The sequence below is a fragment of the Mastomys coucha genome, unplaced genomic scaffold (assembly GCF_008632895.1).
Source record: "Mastomys coucha isolate ucsf_1 unplaced genomic scaffold, UCSF_Mcou_1 pScaffold13, whole genome shotgun sequence".
Classification (NCBI taxonomy): Eukaryota; Metazoa; Chordata; class Mammalia; order Rodentia; family Muridae; genus Mastomys; species Mastomys coucha.
The window spans coordinates 64,144,397-64,166,249 of NW_022196895.1; the positions used below are offsets into that span (position 1 = coordinate 64,144,397).

Below are 21,853 nucleotides of genomic sequence, written 5' to 3' on the forward strand. Positions count from 1 at the left end.
CTCCAAGGCAAATCCAGGGTTCACCTTCACAGCTTCACAGCTTCACACAATGGCTTCTCTAGGCCTCCGTGCAGGGACACCCCTGACACATGCCTACCTCAGTAGCTTTCCTTAATTGCAGAGGGAGATTCCACAACCCCTTTATTCTATCCGTGATTCTAAAGTCAAAGCCATGTCGCTGAAGCTGTCAAATTCTGCTGCTTACTGGGGCTGGAACATGGCCTCCTCATTCAGTTACATCGTCATCTTCACCAGCTTTCTGTTTTCAATGGTTTCCTTCACCGCCAACCAAAAAAAAAAAAAAAAAACCAAGCCACTAGTACATTGCTTTTTATTGAGTCTCTTGACCAGTCTTATAAAAAGCTAAGTTCTCAATGATAACCTTTCTCATACCTTTTCTTTTTCCAACTCTGGAGTGTATAACATTTTAGAAATGTTTACATGATATTAACTTCGTAGTTCTGTAGGTTGCAGATCGTGCAGTGTGGAGCAGACATGGCAGTGAATGCAGTTTATAACAGTGAAGTAAACTCTTGAGCATGCTATTCCATGTGACTTTAATGATTTTGGGAAATGAGACTACTATTCTAATTGTTGTATAATGGGCAAGGGAGAGGGGAAAGGATGCGTTTTCACGGCTGTTTGAGACCCGAGATAACTGAGTGTGGACACTCTGCATTATAGCCCTGAGACCAAGGGGCTTGCTTTAGAATTAGTTTACAGGCTCCTGGGAAACACCTGAAATGTCCTTTGACAAGAACTGGCACTCTGGAGCCCAGTGGTTTTGTTTTTTTTTTTTTTTTTTTTTTTTTTTTTTTTAATGTGCTGATGTTATAGAAGTAGGCAGAGTGACTTATGACTCATGTGATCCTAGTTAGGAGAAAGAGTAGCCTTTGAGGACAGTCTTAAGTGTGAACAAAGAAAATGGAGGTGTTTTTATTCTCAAAAACCCTAAAACATGAATCCCTTTCTGGTGATCATAGGATAAAAAACAAAATAAAGGGACAGGGAGCTTTCACGGTCTCATTTCCCCATAATGCCGCTCCTCCCTAATGAATAAATGGGACCTTAATAAGGAAAATTGCTCACCACTTTTTGTGTTGCAGATTGATTTGCGGTTAGGCTAATTTAACATCATTTGCCTATTTGAGGCATGCCTCTCAGGAAAGCAAAGCCAGTTTACCTGAAAAGGCACTCAGTTTCTAGGCAGAAAGGTGGCAACAGTGTAGCACATTTCATCTGGAGGCTTCCCTTGCTCTGGGACCACACACAGGCTTCTCTATTGTAACCTCTACTAATGAGCTGCGGTGATCCACCTTTTAACATAGAGATTGCGTCTTTCTAACACTCAAACCAGAATTGCCAGGGAGGTAAAGGAAGCGAGGGTCTGTCTATTTCCTTGATTTTTTTTTCATTACTTCATCTGTCTTTCCAGTAATATTCTGTTGTATATCTATACCATACTTTTCATACTGGTTCATTTTTTGATGGGCACTTAGGTTGATAAAACAGAATATATAGTCCTTGGGTATATGTCTATAGTGACGTAGCTATGTTATATGCTGTGTCATTTACAATGTTTTGAGAAACTTCTAGACTGACTTCCAGAGTGGCCACTGTAATTTACACTTGAGTGTATAGGGGGCCCTTTTCCTCACATTTATGTCAATCAGCCTTTGTTGACATTCATGTTCCTGATGATGATTGTGGGCAGGCATTGTGCAACATAGAAATAGTTGAGTAAGATTCATACTAGTTTATCAACCAATTAGAATATCACTACCTGCAAGCAACTTTTCTGTTTCAGTATTGGAGATGAACCTAGGACTTCACACAAATGAAGCCACCGTTCTACCTCCGAGATCCCTAATCCTGGCCCAACTTTCAGGTTTTGATGGTATGAAAAGAAACCTGAAACTCAACAAGAATAAGTATATTTATATTTACTATTCCAAACAGGTCAAACAGACACCACAAAAATACAGCGGGTAGGTCAAGAGATGCCCACGTATGGTTTGGCTTTGTCTGTTTTTTGGTTGTTGACCCAGTCGTGACAGTGGATCACAGGTTTCTATGAGCTGGTAACACAGGGCTGGTTTGTTTATATTGACAACACTAATTGATGAGTATGGGCGATAGCCAGAAAACATGTTCAAAAGAAATAAGTATCCAATTATGGTCACTTGATTTTTAGGTATTGTCATCAAATAATGATTATAATATTTGATGTTTTATATAACCATCTAGTTGCACGTGGAAAATGTTTTGGGAGCTAGTACCTTATTAGAAGGAAATACTTGTCCCTGCTCACTAGCCTCTGGCTTGTTTGATAAGCTGGGGGTGGGTTAGAGCGTGGAACCCTCCTCCATGAATAACTAACAGGGATGATAATTTTTTTGTCTTTACACGATGGCCAGAGGGCATGATGCTGGCTGGAGGCTGCTAGGAAGGGCACGTGCTAGTTTAGCCAAAGGGTCCTGGGTCATTATTAATTTCAGATTTCCAGTAGTAGAGACATGATAATGTGGAGGTAGCTACCCCAGGCAAAGTCACAAAAGCCTGTGTGTAAATAGACTGGTGTACACCTTTGCTTTCAGCTATACGTGAATCAGGGGGAGTTGTGTGGGGTAGCCGGGGTTCCACCCTACCATTCATGAATATTTTTTTAATAAAGAGATTAGTTCTCAACTCTTTTTTTTTTTTTTTTTTTTTTTTTTTTTTTTGGTTTTTTGAGACAGGGTTTCTCTGTGTAGCCCTGGCTATCCTGGAACTCACTCTGTAGACCAGGCCGGCCTCGAACTTAGAAAGCCACTTGCTTCTGCCTCCCAAGTGCTGGGATTAAAGCGTGCTCTGCCGCTGCGGCTGCCACTGCGGCCGCCGCCACCACCACCCAGCCTAGTTCTCAACTCTTAAGTCTGAACTTTCTGTACACTGATTTGGAGCATTCTGTATGTCTTACCTGAGGCTATATAGGTTCACAGGCCAAAGTTCACATGACAGTATTCCTTTACAGGGCTGCTGCCGGGCTCCAAGAGCTACAGAGGCTCCCCAAGTCTTCCTGTAGCCCCAGCCACTCTCTGTTGTCTTTCCCACCTTGCTTTACCACACTCACCTATGAGTGAATCTGCAGTGTACCTTTCTCACACATGTCCTTTGGGTCTGATATCTCTGACACCACTCTCAGGATAACTTCCGGGACACCTGATAGTCTCCTAGTCCTGTTTCTCTATTCCATCCTGAACCTCAAGCTAACAGGGTATGGTTCCAGCTCCCTGTGCCCAGGGCCCCAGACCCAGGCAGCCACTCCAGAAAGCAAGCCCAACTGGGAACACTGTTTTCTGTTCCTCTGGCTTAGTCTCCTGTAGCCCTAGCCCGTCTGGCCTCTTGAACTTGGTAGTTCTCTCTGTTCCCTAATTTTATCCCTTAAGATTCCTGAGCTGGTTGGTGGGTACCTTCTCTGGAAGTACAGAAGCACATCTCTTCAGGTAGGAAGCGAGGCCTGGAACTGTGTCTCATCTGCTTTTTTCTCCAACACCTTCCATAGAAGATAGGGGGTTCCTTTCTGAGTGGAGGTGGCTGTTGGGGGAGCATTCCTCCCTCACTAAGCTGAATGACAATAATAAGTTCCCACCTCCTACTGTTAGGAGGGCTCTTCCAGAACACAAGGGCAGCTAACACTGTCTCCCTCCTCACAGACCTTTCCTGGTTGATCACCCCTCTCCTGCTTGACTGTCTCACTGCTTTACTCAAGGAAGGGTTACAGAGTCAGGATCCTGGGTTTTTCCTGGCTAATGAAGCCGTGAAGATATTTTAAAATATAGACTCCATTCTTTATTTTATTTTTTTAAAAAGCAAGGCTTTAAAGAAAAGCAGTATCACATAATTATGTGATTAGATTTTTATGTGTAGGAATACGAGCTTGCCTGCATTTCTGTGTACCACGTGCATGACTGATGCCTAAGGAGACCAGAAGAAGGCATCAGATTACATGGAAATAGAGTTACAGATGCTTGTGAGCAGCTGTGTGGGTGCTGGCAGTCAAGCCTGGGTCCTCGGGAAGTCCAGCCAGTGCTCTTGACCACCGAGACATCTCTGCAGCTCGTAGGATGCAATCTTTATAGAGGCCTGTCTCTGGTTTTCTATCTCCTTCTTGAGCTGTCCGGAAAATGGTCTAGCATATTTCCGTGTCTGAGCTACTTGCATTCTGTCTGCTCTGGATAGACTCGCCTAGATTCTTTGGAGAGTTCTTTTTGTGAACGTGAAAAGGGGGGCTTAAGCTGTTATAAAAAGAAACTAGCGATCATCCAAATATAAAATTGCTTCTAAGCATCGGCTTCTGTTTTGTCTGCCATTCATTCTCTAAGTCATCCTTTTCTAAAGGTTGCCCAGCAACTTGAACCTAGTAATTTTAGTTCTGTGGTTTCTGTTGGCTCCTAGATCTTTACCAGGGGGCTGAAAATATCAGTTACGAACCCGTGTTGGTAGGCATTTGTGCAGACATGGGCGAAGGACTTACCATACTGCTAGATCTGAGTGTTCTAAGCTCCGAAATTATGTTTACCAGGACTGCATGTTTACACATATTTGCGTATATATGTGTAGGTCTGTACACATGTGTACATATGTCTGCACATCTGGGTACTTTGCAGGCCTATGTATGTGGTAGGGGACAGACTGGAATGGCTTTAAAACATCAACTCAGGAGTTTTTCTTCATTGATCCGTGAGCCAAGCACTGCCTCTGCGTCCTTAACTGAATCGGAACCAGTCACCTACTTCCCGTGCGTCTTTAATCAAGTGGCATTCTTCCATTCAGCCTTGGGATTTTCTTCTGTAAAAAACGGTTGCGATTTCTGCCATGAGGGACTGGAAACGCAGAAATCTACAGCGGTCAACGCAAGGCCCAGCCATGTAGAGGCTATGGGGCTTTGAATGCATAATGTCCCTCATGGGCCCATTTCTTATCACTTGATCCCCACTTGGGGGCGCTGTTTGTGGTGCTTGTGGAACCTTTAGGAGGTAGACCCTTACTGGAGGAAGGACATGGCTGGAGCCAGGCTTTGAGAGGTCACAGCCTCACCCTGCTTCTAGTTTATTCTCTGTATCATGTTTACAATTGAAGACGTGCTCTCTCAGCCTTTGACCCACCCACCGCCATGCCTTCCCCACCCTTACAGACTCTTCCTTTGGAACTATAAGCCAAAATAAACTTTTTGTTTTTCACAAGTCACTTGGGGTCATAGTGTTTGATCCCAGCAACAGAAAAGTAGCAAATCCAAAGCTATTCATCAGTGGCCACCTCCCTTCACCTTTGACCTCCCTAGAAGGGCAAGCATTTCCTAGGACAAGGGATAGATGCATATTTGTAGTTTCACATTTGATGCATTCAAAGCAGCATGATTCTTAAATTATTATCTTGTATTAGTAACTTATTAATATTGACAATGTTGATAATTATTTGATAGGTAATGATTATATAGTTATGTGTTACATAAAATATAATGATTGATAACATTAATATTGAATTCTTGTTTTTACTATTAACTTATTATTCAAAGCAGCATTATTAACTGAAGAATTACACCTGAGCCGCCCTCTGGGTGTGAATTGCCTGCAAGAAGCATGCTATTTCAGAGCAAGTGTAATTCTCTTTTAGGGCAGTAGCCTGAGGCCAGCAGTCATGCTGGTCAGGTAGGAGAGGGCAGGCGTGGTGCTCAGGCTAACACATGAACTCTTCTGCTTGGTGCACGGGGCCCAGAAAAGGCACAGCGTACACAGTAGCAGGCGTGGTTGTCACCCTTAGTCCAGCCCCTAGGTGCCTACCTGCACATGGCTTTATTCATTTTCATGTACATCTAAGTCATTGCTTGATATTCTTTCACGCAGAGGTTTCTTGCTTCTGTAGATCGTTCACATTATTTTACCCACATTGCATATATGAGTTGTAGTCCTTGGGTTTATTAGTTAACTGGAGTGGCTATCTAAAGATTAATACCATTGTAATATCACAGAATCATACAAATACATATCATGTAATATTGTAGCGTTCCTTCTGTATTATCCCGTTTTCCTAAAAACAGCTTGATGAAATGTGTAGGTCAAATATTGTTTTTTTGTTTTGTTTTGTTTTGTTTTTTTCTGAACTGGAAGTTCATTGTTTGGGCCAAGTTGTCTGGCCAGTGGGTATTCTGCATCCATCTACCCTGTCCTCCCTCTCCCCGGCCCCCCATCCTAAGGTCACATGTATGTATATCCCTGCATTGCTATGTAGATGGGTTCTGGGGATTCACACTCAAGTCTTCTTTGAAAACAAGCACTTGTATCCAAGGAACCAGCTCCCCACCTCGATACTGCATTTTGAATACTTAAGAGTCTAGTTAATAATCCTAGAAAGCATTGAACCAGAAACCCAAAATGTTTATTTTATTTGAATTCCAAAGAAAAAGAAAATACTTTGGTCCCCAGTCCCACCATTGAGAGACTGACTAGTTTTGTTAATTTTCTTTTCTTTTTTCTGTAGACCAGGCTGCCTCGAACTCAGAAATCTGCCCGCCTCTGCCTCCCAAGTGCTGAGATTAAAGGTGTGCGCCACCACCACCCGGCTCTAATTTTTTCTTTTTAATATAAGACAGATACCCATATCCATGTAGCTGAGGCTGGCCTGTAACTTGCTGTGTAGCTCTGGCTGCCCTTGAGCTTGCAGCGATCCTCCTGAGCACTGGGGATACAGGTATGCACCACTGTTCCTGGCTGAGAGGGTAACTTTTTAGATATGTATTTCTTGTAGTAAGGTAAGTCCGTACAGAGTGAGAAGCCAGGGGCCTTGACTGTTAGTGTAGTTTTGTGCATTCCTTCACCTAGCAAGCGGTCATTGGCACATCATATCTGCCAGCGCTGCTTGAGAGGTTGAGAACACAGCCGTGACCGCAGAAGCTCATGAGTAGACATGTGCTGAGGCATGGTGTGATGGTTTGTATATGTTTGTATATGCCCAGGGAGTGGCACAATTAAAAGGTGTGGCCTTGTTGGAGTGGGTGTGCCACTGTGGATGTGGGCTTTAAGCCCTTCATTTTAGCTGTCTAGAAGTCAGTATTCTGCTAGCAGCCTTCAGATGAGGATGTAGAACTCTCAGCTCCTCTTGCACCATGCCTGCCTGGATGCTGCCATGCTCCCACCTTGATGATAATGGACTGAACCGCTGCACCTGTAAGCCAGCCCCAATTAAATGTTATCCTTATAAGAGTTGCCTTGGTTATGGTGTCTGTGCACAGCAGTAAAACCCTAACTAAGACAAATGGTATCATGGTGTCTGGCTTTGCTTTCGCCTTTTAGGACTCCTCAGTTCTACAGCCCTGATGTGTGGCGGGGCCAGTGAGAACCGCATGCACAGAGCCCAGTTGTATCTCCCTCTGACTGTAAAATTTGAATCACAGCCCTTTGCCATTAGTAGATAAATATCAGTTTGTGTCTCCTGTTCTTCCTCCCCAGGTAGTTCCAGGGGCTCATTTGTCCCGTTCCCCCGAACAACTCTCTGTGCCTCCAACCAATGGTTTGTGTGGTTAGGTGGAGGGATGCCTTCAAAACTCATCCGTCATCCTCACACCCATTGCTCACTAATGCTGGACAAATATATAGATCCTACAACTCCTTTTAATTGTGTCTGAACCTAGGGTAAATCAGAAGCCAGAGTATGTCACGGTGAAGAAAGTTACGTTGTGTGAAAATAACCCTGAGGTGAGGACTCCAGTATCTTTCTCCAGATTCGCTCTGGGCCCAGAATAAATCCTACATGTTTGCCTCAACCCCTCAGAGCTTCCCTCCCCAATGCAGTCATTAACTTCTGTTATAAACATGTTTTGTCCAGGCTTTAGGTTTTGTGCTGGGCTGAGCAGGGGAAAAAAAAAAAAAAAGGCTGTCCTTGTCCATTGCTTCCACTGCTTGCTAAAATACCAGATAATGAGGGGGAGAACTTGTTTTATATCAGAACTGACAAACACGGCAACCTTGTCTCGAAAAGCAAATGCAGATGAGGCCTCTTCCCAGGCTGGGATAAGAATGAGCCTCATGCTTGTCTGACCCCGTTACCCATGGTCAAATGCACTCGGTTTGGTTTCCATAGCATCCAGACAGCCTGAGTACCTAATGTCTACCTGTCTAGCCAACACATCAGCTTTCCTGGAGGGAGAGCAGAAGTTCATTTCGCATCAGGGAGAAATCCATTCCCAGCTCTCTCTAGTCCGGTGTGAACGCTGGAAGCCCCTAAGCTATTTTTGGCGATAACAGCATGTTCTGAATTTTGCATTGCTGTTGTTCTAAGTTTATTTCACGAGCTTTGTTTTTTTGTTTTTTTAAACAGGGTCTTTTAAGAGCCCTTCATATTGAGGAATACGAAGAAGATTATGCCTAGGCAGGGGGATTACTAGCCTGCTCCAGGTAAAAGATATCCAGGCTCACTAATGCACCAACGACAGAGAGAGCTATTTTGATGATTAGTGATTTGGGCAATGTAACTTCTGACCCAGATTTGATTAACCCTCCATCCAGACTTCCTCTCCCAGGAGATTATCTTTTAGCACACATTTGGTCCGTCCTTCCCCCCCCACCCCCACAAGCCCATTAGGAAAATTAAAGCATTTAATTATAGTGATGGCTTTTTCTGGCGCAGGCAACGGCTTTCCCAGATTTTCTCCAAATGGGAGCATCCTTGTTCCATCAAGCAAACTGTCTGTTAACCTAACACAAGCTGGTGTGGAATTGCATGGAGATCACATTATATGCGGATACATTGTAGAAGGTTAAGCCTGTGTTACAGGGGGGGAAGAACCTCATCAATCAAGCCAGGGAAACAAATCAAATAGGAGCACTGAAACGTTAATTATGAAATTTCTCCTAAGTGAACTTGGCTGTTAATGAAGCAGGTCTCTCCGGCTTCTTTCCTTAACGAAAGAGATCAGACATATTTCTTCTTCTTTTTTTTTTTTTTAAATTAGTCATTTTATTAGTTTACATTTCAAATGATATCCCCCTTCCTGGTTATCCCTCTACCAACCCCCCTCATCCCATCCCCTCTCACTCTCCTCCCCTTTGCCTCTATGAGGGTGCTCCTCCATCCACTCACCCACTCCCGCCTTACCCCTCTAGCATCCCCCTTTGCTGGGGCATCAAGCCTCCACAGGACCAAGGGCCTCCCCTCCCACTGGTATCAGATACGGCCATCCTCTGCCACATATGTAGTAGGAGCTATGGACCCATCCATGTGTACTCTTGGGTTGGTGGTTTAGTCCCTGAGAGCTCTGGGTGGTCCAGACAGTTGATATTGTTCTTTTTATGGGGTTGCAATCCCCTTCAGCTCCTTCAGTCCTTCCCCTAGCTCTTCCATTGGGGTACCTGGGCTCTGTCCGATGGTTGGCTGTGACTATCTGCATCTGTATTGGTCAGGTGCTGGTAGAACCTCTCAGGGAGCAGACCTATCAGGCTCCTGTCAGGGAGCACTTCTTGGCATCAGCTATACTGTGGGGGTTTGGTGTCTGCAGATGGGATGGATCCTTAGGTGAGGCTGTCTCTGGATGGCCTTTCCTTCAGTCTCTGTTTCATTTTTCTGTCCCCGTCTTTCCTTTGGACAGGAACATTTCTGGATTTAAAATTTTGAGATGCCTGGGTGGCCCTATCCCTCAACTGGGGGCTCTGCCTGTCTACTGGAGGTGGTCTCGACAGACAGGTTGTATCTCCCCTTTGTTGGTCTTTCGGCTGAAGTCATTGCCATTGGCTCCTGGGAGCCTCTCACTTTCCTGGAGTCTGGAATAATGAGATCTGACTCCCTCTTCTGGAGTGTCTGAAGACAGCTACAGTGTACTTATAATAAATACATAATAAATAGAAACATCCTGAGGGTTGATTTGAGGGTCCAAAGTGTTCAGAACACTGATTTCATCCAACGGTTAAACGAGAGGACTCATGAGCAGTTGCAAAGCTTGAGTGTCCCCGGGTAGGAGAAGAGCCTCTAACCCCCGTTTCCTCATTAGCATAGGTCCCAGCTAGGGAGCTGTGTCTGGAAAGGTGGCTGGCACAGTGCAGCACAGAGAACCTCAGCTGGCCAGCGGTGGCCAGGATTTCTGTCTCTTTTAAGAACATTCGTGGGAAGGCCAGGTGTGGTGGCACATGCCTTTAATTCCAGCACTCAAGAGGCAGAGGTAGTGTGTTCCAGGACAGCCAGGGCTGTTGTCACAGAGAACCCCTGTCTCCTCGAAAATAAATAAATAAATTTAAAATAAATAAATAAATAAATAGGAAAAAGAACATTCATGGGAGAAACTTTTCCATGTCTGCCCTTCTAAATTTTGGAAAGCCCTTTGTGAAAACGCTGGACGTTTTTGTAATTGCCGCTCTGCTTATCTGTGCCTCATTTATATCTTAATGCAAGTGTGGTTGAGAATATCAGCCTTAAGATCATGCGGCCATACGCCCCTTTGCCCCACACATGGCCCCAGTGAGCATGATCCGCTCGCCAGCTTGGCTTGCCTTTTACTTTTTATGGCTGGATGTTATCTTGCGGCCACGAAGGGAGTTGTGTTTACAGTGAGCTTTTTCTTGTGTGTGTGTGTGTTTTTTTTTTCCAGGCTGATCCATCATCAGCCGTGGAGAAAGATGATTAAACAAAGATGACGCGAGTCATAGTGATTTAAAAATTATCTTTGGTTCTCAGTACTTCTCACTGCACTAAACAGGTAGACTTGAACAGTCACTTAGGTACGTTCTTATTTTGAGTGTTGGAGTAGATAGTCCATGGAGCCCTAACTTAGAGTCAGAAAGCGTTGTGGATAGAATAAGTTACAAATACTACCAAAGGAAAGGGGAGATTTTATTCTAGAAAACTGATGGTTTTTTTAAATCAACATTTTATTTATTTATTTTTTAAATTTTGTATACAATCAAGAGCATCTTCTATGAGGTGTGAAGGCCTTTGCTGCAGTTTGTATTTGAAATGTTCCCATTAGGCTCATGAGCTTGAACGCATGGTTCCTGGCTGGTGGTGCCGCTTGGGGTGGTCATGGAGCCTGTAAGAGAGAGAGCCTTACTTAGGGAAGGAACTGAAGACAGGCCTTGAGGCCCCACCTCCCTTCTTTGTCTTTCTTTGATTCTTATGCGTGGATGAAATGTGACTACTCTGCCAAACCTTCCCCACCACAACTGTCTATGGAACTGTTCCCTGTGGAGCCATAAGCCAGAATAAACCTTTTCTCCCCCAGGTTCCTTTTGGTCAGGGTCTTCTATCACAGCCACAGAAAAGAAACCAATATAAGCAATTTCTAAATGGTGGTGTTAATGGCCCTGTCCTTCCCAAGAGCCCTTGTCCTAGAGAAACAATTCATTCTTTGATCCCTTTAAAGGATATATTTCTAGATCAAAGCCTCTTTAGAAATGGGGTTTGGCGTTGGGGTCATCCTGGGACCCCCTATATTTATGATTATCTGATCATGTGGTTAGTAGCAGATGGTATGGCTGGAATCTTTGCCACTTGCAAGCTCTGACTTCAGTCAAGATGCTTCACCTTCCTGTACCTTTCTTCACTCATATTTAAGATAACATCTGGTATTCATTGGGTAATAGTTATAAGAATTCAATGACCTAGTTGCAGGAGCTCAAATAGTTTTGACTTGTCAGTCAGTTGGCCCCTTATGAGTACTGTGTTGGTGTAAAGCCATGACCGATATTATTTTGGTTACGTGCCCCTCCTTTATGCCTCTACGTGGCGTGTCTGTTACATACAGCAACTCATTGTATCTTCCTGCGGTTACAGCTACTTGTAACTCCATTCCTGGGGAGAGCTGATGCCTTTTTGAGTCCTAGAGAGCACACGCACACGCTTACAAAATTAAAAAGTCTGTATTCAAAGACGAAGAAATCATATCTCAGCACGAGGCTCTTCGTTTGCTACTCTCATGGACCCTGTGACACTCTCAACCCCTGCTGGCTCCCCCAAAGCATTAGTGAACAACATCAGCTGGTGGGAGAAGAGCCAGCACCCGCCCTGTAATACTGGTAGTACCCTCAGGCTAGGAGGGCAGCCTTCCTGTTGTATACCCATGTGCCCACAAACACTCGCACACTGACTGCCGTTCTTTAAAGTCATCTTGGCATAGTTATCATGAAAAACCAGAGACCAGGATTGTGTTCTCATTTCTTCACTCTGCTGAACATAGTTCCCCCCCACCACTACCACCACAGGAAACAGACCTGAGTTTTGGTGTGCCGGTGAGTCAGCCTGTTGTTAAAGTAAATTTTCTTTTTTAAAAAGTTTATCTGTTCAAATTATGTGTGTGTGTGTGTGTGTGTGTGTGTGTGTGTCCATCCATGTGTGTGGAAGTATGGAAGTCAGAGGACATCTCTTCTTAGGAGCCAGTTCTCCAAGGCTACCTTGTAGGACTTAGGGAACGGACTAAGGTGGTCAGGCCTGCATGCAAGCAACTGTACGCACTGAACCATCTCATTGGCTCGATCCTAAGACCTTGTTAAAAACCAGACTGAGACTCTGATTCGCCAGTGAGCTTCAAGAGCTGCTACAGATCCTCAGGGCCAGGCTCTGATTAGTAGAGCTTTTGCCTCTCAAGCACCATAGGCAGGAGGTATTCTCAGTCTCATTTTACAGAAACTGGACCCAGGTCAGTTTACAGTCCTAGGTAACAGCCTTGGAAGCACAAGTGGTACCTGACGTTAGCTACTGTCTCACCTATCTATGTATTTTCTACTGCTTGGAAAAGTAATTTTACAACAGTAATATACGCTAAGGTGTATATCCCACTCAGTAGGGGGAATGGCTTGAGCATTATACAAATCTGGACCACCATAAACATGAATAATTTTTTTCCTTAGACGGGAACTAGTGCTATGGTTGCATAGATGATATGTAAGGCAAACTCTAAAATTTGTTAATACATGGAGTTCATTTCCTACTAAGAGGTTATCTTAAAGGTATTTGATTTTGACTACTTAATAATCTTTTAAACTATCTCATTGGCCTGCTGGCTATATAGAGTCACACACTTTTACATTTGTTAACATTTATACCAATATAGAGCTAGTTGGACACATATACAGTCTTTAGAATTCTATATAAAGATACATTAGTAAAAATTTTCAGGCTACAAGCTAATATCCACAAATATCAAATTATTACTGTTGCGTGTCTTTAAGAGCATAGTGTTTATGTTCCTTTAAAGTCCCTTAGTTCCTTGACCTTTGACCACTACAAACTCTTAAAATATAGTTTCAGTTTGTAAAGACCAAATTCCAAGGCATAACTTTTATGTGGAAAAACTCATCTCAGGTCAAAATATTACAGCATAGTAAATAAAAAAAAACCAAAGAATAGGAACATACAATATGATGGTCAAGGCCATTGATTCTTAATGGGGTTGCAAGCGTTTGAAACACAAAATGGTCCTAAGAGCCTCGTGGCAATGGATTTATGAGTTAAGATATCTCTTAATGTCTAGAATGGGCAATCAAGATGTAAAAAAAAAAAAAATCAAAGCAGGCGCTCACCAATCCGCTGATATCCTTTGGTTTGCTTCAGGAAGTTTTACATAATGTTGACGAATGCTATTTGGTTTACTGCTAACCAAGCAAAATGGTGGGTACATAGGAAGTTTCAAGTCCTTAGTCCGTCTCCTACCCACCTCTACCCTACCATCCATTTAATCTTGGCTCCCTCACCAACAAATTGGGAACAAGATAATATGCTTTTGGGGGGCTGGTGTGAAGATAAATGTGCAGAGCTTAGAAGTTTCTGAATTTTCATGAATGCTGGCTTCCTGTTCCGTAGATGCTGAAAGGGTATTTGTACCTCTTCAAATGATCTTTAACTGTGAGAATTTGTGTGTGGAGAAGAACAGAGAACAAAGATGGCAAAGGAGCCCATGACTGAAAAACAAAAAAAGGAGAGAGAGAGGCTGGGTAGGTTACATGATGCTAAATGCTATCAGATAAACAAATACTCCTGGGTAGAAGGGATGCTTTCCTCTGGGCCAGGCCTGAGCCATTAGGCTATACTGCTTATACTGCTTAGTCTAGTAGCTCTCTGTCTGTTTTGGCTCCAGGGAGCACCAGGGCTTTCAGCTCCCTTAGTTCGTCCTACACAGACCATGTTTGAAAGTCAGTCCTCTGCGTAGGGTCAGCTCTTTAAGACACAATGGCATACCGATGGAACCTGAGCCAGTCCGGTGCCTTAGAAAGGTGTATCTACATGTAGGATTATAGTCAAGGCCTGCGTGTTTCCTCTGGAGGGCTGCAAACACCTCACAAATGTTTGTCAGATGGCTTATGTTGCTGAAGACTTCTCTAGAGGAGGCTATGGTGAGGTCATTAGTGCTGTTTGACGCGTCTTCATTGCCGCCAACGAGCCCCGTGAACATCCATGTGAAGTGAGCCCACCTGGCACCACGCTCTGTTGTGCATAGCGAAGGCTCATAGATCATCTCGAAGTTTACCGTAAAGCCTTCTAGAGCGCTTGCTTTATAGCCGTCGTTCCAAGACATAGTGGCAGAGCCTAAGGTTGCAGTCGGTGTTTTCGTTTTGCTTTGCTTTGGTTTTTTTTTTGTGCTATATCACACTTGCGCCCTTTTGTCTAGCACTCTACTCTTTCCCAGCCTTCAGCTTTGTATGCTGCCATTTCTTCTGAATTGAGGGAAAAGAAACGTTGCACGTAGTAGTTCAACAACCCCCATAATGTCTCTCCAGCGCGACTAACGAAACGTGAGCTGAGCAAGGGCAGTGTCCGCAGACATGCTAGCATGGGTGAGGGTAAGCTCACGAGGTCTTGAGCCTGTACAGAGAGCTACAGGCAGCTAAGGAATGGCAAGAGTGTGAGGGATAAGCCTTCCCAAGGGAAGAGCACATACGTTGGTTATCCGGGACCAGATAGCCTGAAGTCATACATAGAAGCAACATTATGTGGACTGAGCAGGCTGTGTTTATATATTTGGGAATATATATGTATATGAGTATATATGAATATATGTATATATATGTACAGTCATATACATTTAGATATACATATATAGTATGTGTATATATATGACTGCATATATGTATGTATACATGTGTATACATATATATTATAGTGTTATAGTCATATATATGACCATATAACATGTATATGACCATATATGTATATGGCCACATAACAAAAATTAATGAAAAAGGCTATATATTTTTTAGGAAAGTAAGGAGGGGTAAATGGTAGGTTTTGGAGTGAGGGAAGGGAAGAACATGATGTAATTATATTATAATCTCAAAATATAAGTAATTAAAAAAGAAAAGGGCTAGTATTTACCTACTGTAGCTAGACTGAGATTTTGTCACGAGCTACACCCTCCTTTATGGTTTGTATGGTTTGACTTCTGAGTGAAACTCCCTTCAGTGTGTTTAAGGAAGCAAAAACAAGAGCCAAGGACCTTACTTGTGGAACCAGCACAGAGAGCCCCGCAGCAAATGCTGGATGATGAGGCACTGCAGAGCAGTAACCAGGCTGTGCACTAAGCACACTGCAGACCCAGCCTGTTTCCATAGACACTGTGTTCAGCAGTCTACAGTGACTAGCCCACAGCAATACAAGGCAGCAATTGTGTGTGTGTGTGTGTGTGTTTTAGCAAACTTAAAATAAACTTTCATGTATAAGGTCAAAAGTTTTTAGCTTCATTTTAAACAGAATGATCAGAACTTAAGTCAAATTGGTTACTGTGACGAAAGTGCCCAGCGATGAGAGTCAACTGGACATCACAAATGTGTGTCTATTAAAGGGACAGCTAGGCCGATGCTCTTTCTGTTTGTGTTTGTTTTGTTTGAGATAGGGTCTTGCCAGGGAGCCCTGGCTGGCCTGAGGCTTGCTGTGTAGACCAGGCTGCCCTCTAACTCACAGAGATCCACCTGCCACGTGCCCTTAACGCCCCACAGATTTCTAGATACATGAAGTGTTTATAACATTCTGAAAACATAAACTCTAAAGTTGGTTATCCATGAGTATTTCAAAATGCAAACAAACAAACAAAAAACCCAACCAACTAAACAAGAAGGAGTTTCAGATCCCATGAAACTTGCCAAGTCCCCAACATTACAAGAGACTTAGAAAGTAATCCTATTCTCTCCTATTCGGAGTGATGTCACTGTGGTGAGCCATCATGCTGCCTTTGACTGGAAACTGCCGTCCCTAGACTGAAGTGTCCCTAGGCTCTAGGGACAAGAGATAGCTGAAGGCCAGAGCAGCTGACTTAATATGGAAGCAGTTTCTAATTCTCCTTGCAGCCGGCTGTTCTAGATCATTCCATGAACTGAGGACTCTCTGAATCTACTTGAACTCTCCCTCCCCCCACTGTTCACTCAGCCGTATAACCCTGAGAGAAGTCAAGACCAGGATCGCTAAGGAAGGGAGCTGTGGTTTTTGTTTAGAAATGACTGGAGAACTGTCTTGTTGCCTTGACGTGACCATCTGATCTCAGGCCAATTTTCTTCTTGAACCTTCTGCTTCTTTGCGCTTATGTGAAACATCCCCCAAATCTTGGTGGGTCTCTTGTTCCTTTCCTGCCTCCAATAATTACACCGGGAGAGAGTGACATCCGAAGTGCCTGGACCCTGCAGTCCTGTCCTAGGTGATATTCCTGGGCTCTCAGCAGGGACTGGCTGCTGGCCTTAATTGTCATTATTTCTAACTCTGGTGGTAACCAACAGTGTAGGTTTGCTATGACAACTCCTACAGCCAACACTGTTGTCCTGGCCCACACGTCATTGTCATTCCTATTTACCCCTAAATAAGGAAAAACAAAAGCTATTCTCGGCAGAGTGCGGTGCCTGCGGCTGGGGTTATTTACAGTGTGACCATGGCACTTGGCCCTTTTCACTGTGGCTGCCAGGTGATTTTTTTTTTTTTCTTCTGAAAACTGTAACAGACCAGCCATCTACAAAGCCTCTCCACACAGCCTCGAGACATCAGGATGCATAAGAAAGGTTTTAAGGACGTTTGAAAACCACTGTCTAGACCTCAAGAGAAAGGGGGCTTCTTATACAAAAGGAAGAGCCCTCCTGAGATGGGTCTTCGCTTTCCTGTTTGAATGGCTCCTTTGTATCACTCAGGGTTATTTTTGTGTAATTTCAGAACCGCTTGAACTAAAATTGCATAGTAAAATCGAGAGTTCTGGTTTTAAAGGCTTCTCTCTACGCTGTTTTTTGTGCTGCTTTGCCCGTGAGAACTTGATAAAAGAGAATAGGAATCTGAGAGTATGAGCAGTTCTTGCTGTGGTAAGGCATCGCCAGCTGTCAGTGCCGGGAGAGCTGGTGTAAGCGGGACTTTGTGGGGAGGAGGATCAAGAAAGATAGGCTGTAGTCTGGCCTCCAGAAGGAGAGATGTGTTGGGTGCTGGCAGCTGGATACCCAAGGCTGGGGTTGCTGCTTGCCCTGTTAACTTCGGTAAGCTCACATTGTATGTAAGTCCTCGACTTTGAAAGCTTCCAGCAGAGAGGAAAGAAAAAAGATACTATGTTGTGAATTTCAGATCCTTCTTTCTTCTGAGTCTGGCTTGCTGTTTGCCTGTTTTATATATATATACTAGAATAAGGTGAATTGTTTAGCTGTACTCTGCTTGCCTCTGTGTGTGTGTGTGTGTGTGTGTGTGTGTGTGTGTGTGTGACATGTTAGGATGTGACATGTCTGGATGTGACCTGTCTGGGTGTGAGGCCAAGCCCAGAGAAATGCAGACTAATCACTGATATATATTGTCATCAACAGCATTCAGTGCTCTCGGGATTGGAGACTCTCAGGCTTACTGTCTGTGACATTGCCAGCTTCCTGCCACAGACCTCCTGATTTCTGTTGATGGCAGTTGATAATTGGTAGTCATCGTCTGTGGTTGGAGCCACAGCGTTTGAGTCTAGCACCTGGGCTGGGCCCCTGCTGATAGAATAGAAAGAGACTTAAGAACTCCCTCCACACACCTTCCTCCCTCCCCTCCCTCTCTCCCTTTCTCTCTCCCTTTCTCTCTCCCTTTCTCTCTCTCTCTCTCTCTCTCTCTCTCTCTCTCTCTCTCTCTCTCTCTCTCTCACACACACACACACACACACACACACACACACACACCAGCTTTAACTACAGCTCTCAGCTGCCTGAAGAGGAGATTGGCTGATGTTGAAGGATGGTTTGAACTGGGTGGGCTGTGCCACAGTTGGAGTCCCTCTTGCCAGGACTTGATTATGTCCATGGACCAGCTGAACAACAGCACACTGAAGGAGGTTCAGTTGAAAGACCCGTTCTTTAAAAAAGGTACATTGGCAGAGGGTAGCTGCTGCGGGGGATGCAGGGTCTTTGGGGCTTGCTCTGTGCGTGTGTGTGCGTGCGTGTGTGTGCATGCGTGTGTGTGTGTGTGTGTGTGTGTGTGTGTGTGCTTTCCCTTGGAGTTTGGACTGAGCAGAGCTGAGCAAAGCAGTGAAGTCCTTCACAGGACTTTTTTTCCCCCCCTCAAACCTGGCAATAGTGGTGTATCCCATGAAATTGAGAGGTGGAGGCAGGAGGATCAGAAGTTCAAGTTCAAGGTTTTCCTCAGCTACATAGTGAATTGAGTGAGTTAGAGGCCAGCCCGGGACACAAGAAGATCCTGCCTCAAGGAAAAAAAGTTTCTTTTGCCTCAGAGAAGTCTGTTGGCTCTGTCGGGTGGGAATCTTATGGGAGCTTTCTCTGTCTTCTTTGGTTTGCAGTTAGCTTGTTACTCTCAGGGGATGGAGACATACAAATATAAATAAATATATATTATATGTGTCATATATTATATATATATATATATATATATATATATATATATATATTCCCTTCATATGCCCTAAAAAATTTCCCTCTGACTGACTGACAGTGGTTCCCCCACCCCCGCAAGTTGCTGAAATTAACATTTGAAAGAAAAGAAAAAAAATGTAACTCTTTTAATGCAATTGGATTGTTGACTAGTTTTTTGGGTTATCAGGGTAATAGGAGTTAACGGGCAACAGAAATGGACTCCAAGAATAGCGGGGAACAAGAGAGTGAGAGACGGACAGACTGCCAGCGAGCCAGCACTTAGGAGCCACGCTCGAAACTGTGAATATATCAGTTCCGTGTGCAGCCGTATTTCTTCTGACACCTCCCTAATTAATAATGTGGAGGTGAGGCGAGGGTGGATTTTAAATGACTCCTCTAAGGGGGGGGGGATTATGATTCTAGGTGCTTTTCAGTTCCCATTTATAGCAAGGCAGTGGATGGATTATTTTTTAAAGATTTCTAGCGCTTATATTCTTACTCCTCTGCTGCTTTGGTTTGTTTTTGTTTTTAAAGAAAAATTGGTCACCCATCTTTGATTGCAACATGGGTTTTTTGGTTTTTGTTTTTTTGTTTTTTCCCTGAAGAGATCAGGAGATTATAGTTATGAGCTATGTAGAAGAAAGTGGCAGTACTGGATAGGAGCTTCAGCTTCTGGTGCCACCTCGGCCGACAGACTTATAGAGTCTGTATGCTGGGGATCCCTTACTCTAATTCCTGCCTTCTGCTCCCAGCCTACCCGTGCCATGGGAGGTGCCTGGTTGAGACTGAAGGTGTCCCTTTGTTTTCCTCTCCACTGACAGATCATAGGATACCACTTCCAGTCTTATTATGCAAACTGCCTTATATACATATAGGGATATAATAGGAATATATAGGCAGATACTTTAGAGCGACAGTGAGCCTTTTTCTCTTGTGACAATCTGTGCTGGGTACTTGGCGCAAGATATGAAAAATCTTTGGCTAAATGTTAGTGTTATTAAAGTTGTTGAATATGGTTGCCAGAATATGGTTCTACGCGAGATAGTGTACAAACAAGTTGGGAGAGTGCAGCCCCTTCTTTGGCCCTGACCACCTTGTATGTAGTACACAGCATCTTCGCATCCGTAAGCCATGCACAAGATATATATATATATATATATATATATATATATATATATATATGTATATATATAGCTAGCCCAGGGCTTAGTCTATGAGAGAAGGTCAGAAGACAAGGAGTGTCAGTACAGAATGGAATCCATACATATAGGAAGTAACGTCAAGGTCAGGAGCCTGTCATCACCGGGTCAGAGAAGAATTTATAATAGAAACTACAGTCAGCAGTTGCAAAAAACTTTTGGCTATCTTTGTATTTCCATTTTTAATTTCTCTCTTTTGTTGTTCTCATTAAAAAAAATAAATTAAAGTAACCGACTGACCACAAAGGAAGATGACATTTTTAAAAAGTATGATCTAATCATAAGTAATAGCCCTTATTGTTTTGCCACCTGAACTTTTAGCTGTAAAACCATTTTCTGTCACAGAGGCCGAACGTCACCCCTCAACTGTGGTGCTTAACGAGTATGAATTTTCATTCAACCATTAAGATTGTCGAGTATTTTTATCCTAATAGTTCACGAGCTCAAGGCAATTATAGGCTAAGTAGATTCCAATTCCTGCCCCATCCACCTTCCTGCTACCACTGCTGTTTGGTTCTAGGGTTTGGGGAAGAATCTACAGACTATAGGAACATCCAGACATCTACAGGTGTCTTAGAACCATAAATAAAGAGTCATCCACCCCCCCTATGGCTGTCATCTTATCTCTGCACCTGTTCCTGCTGAGCAGAATAGACACAGGAAGGAAATGCAGACACACGTTCATTGTGCAGAAACCAAACAAGACCAGTCCAACGGCAGAAGGCTGCTCTCTGTGCCTCCAGCAGTGGCGGGGGGGAATTGGAAGGGTTTGCTGGGGAGGGGGCTGCCTGGGGGCTTGGGAAGGGGGGCGTTCTATGGCAGGCTGGTCATCTTCTTCCAGTCACTGAGTTTCCAGACTGAGCAGGAAGGGGAGCGAGCTGGAGAGGCTGCTGTTGGTAAGGATGGGAGTGGACTCACTCAAGAGATCTGTGAGGAGTGGCTGGTCCTGGCAGTGACATAAGTGTTTTTCATGGCTGCTTTCCCACATTGCTGCCAAGGCGTCAGTTTTGCCGGTGAGAGGAAGGGCTCTCACCACGGAGGCCCACGACGTGTTCTTCCACTGTAGGATATCCGTGAGGGAACATATCACACATCTGGAACTTAGAACTAATTAAACATTTAGAAGCGTCGGCCTCGGCCAATGAGGATGTATTCACGGAAGAAAGGCTGAATGGAAGCCGGTGCTAGCCATCCCACAAATAGAAGTGAGTGTTATATTAGGAACCCAAGGGTAGTACGTACACATCTCCCCAGAGTTCATTAAAAATAGTCCAGACATTCACACCTCCAGTATGATTCAGTCCAGGGCCCCATTGGACCAAGGAACAGACTAGCCTACTCTACGCGGACCTGTTCCTGCAGTCCCGAGCACTGTACAGCTTAGAATTTCTCAGAGATGTTGCCGAACAGAGAGAGGTGCCGTCATCGCCATCGTCATCGGCACTGTGTTTACGATAATAAACTGCCGCACCGTAATCCCTTCCTGTAAGCTTTGAATTTGTTATTACAGTTCTGGTGTTTGGGTGGCAATGACTCACTCACTGCACCTTGAACTACAGTCCCGGAAAAGGAACAAGAGCTTGGAAATTTGGTTTAACCTCCAGTCCTTTACTTGTGTGGCCTTCTTCCTTCTGTTGATATCCGTAACTATTGAAACCAAGGGAGACCCGACCAGCGAGGCTGTGTTCAGAATCCGTAGTGGGTTTACATGAAAAAATTGGCAACCTCAAAAGCATCCTATTACCTTTCAAAAATGCTGCTGCTCCTGTGGGCTTAAAAAGCATCTCAGTACGGCTTTCAGGATTCATTTTCTTCTCAGCGTCCCTTTCCTAACTGACTCTCCCC

The 21,853-nt window shown here is 44.0% G+C and overlaps 1 protein-coding gene across 3 annotated transcripts in view; it reads left to right on the forward strand.

The window, feature by feature from the left end:
• Ldlrad4 (low density lipoprotein receptor class A domain containing 4) overlaps positions 1–21,853 on the forward strand; it is a 327,134-nt gene that overhangs the window by 269,878 nt on the left and 35,403 nt on the right. Inside the window, exon 1 of one of the 3 annotated variants that reach the window (XM_031365960.1) lies at positions 13,809–13,952. The exons of the other annotated variants lie outside the window; for them this stretch is intronic. Coding sequence (XP_031221820.1) covers positions 13,901–13,952 — 52 coding nt within the window. The 5' untranslated portion in view covers positions 13,809–13,900. Of the gene's footprint in view, positions 1–13,808; positions 13,953–21,853 lie in introns of those variants that run through there. 3 annotated transcript variants of the gene reach the window in all.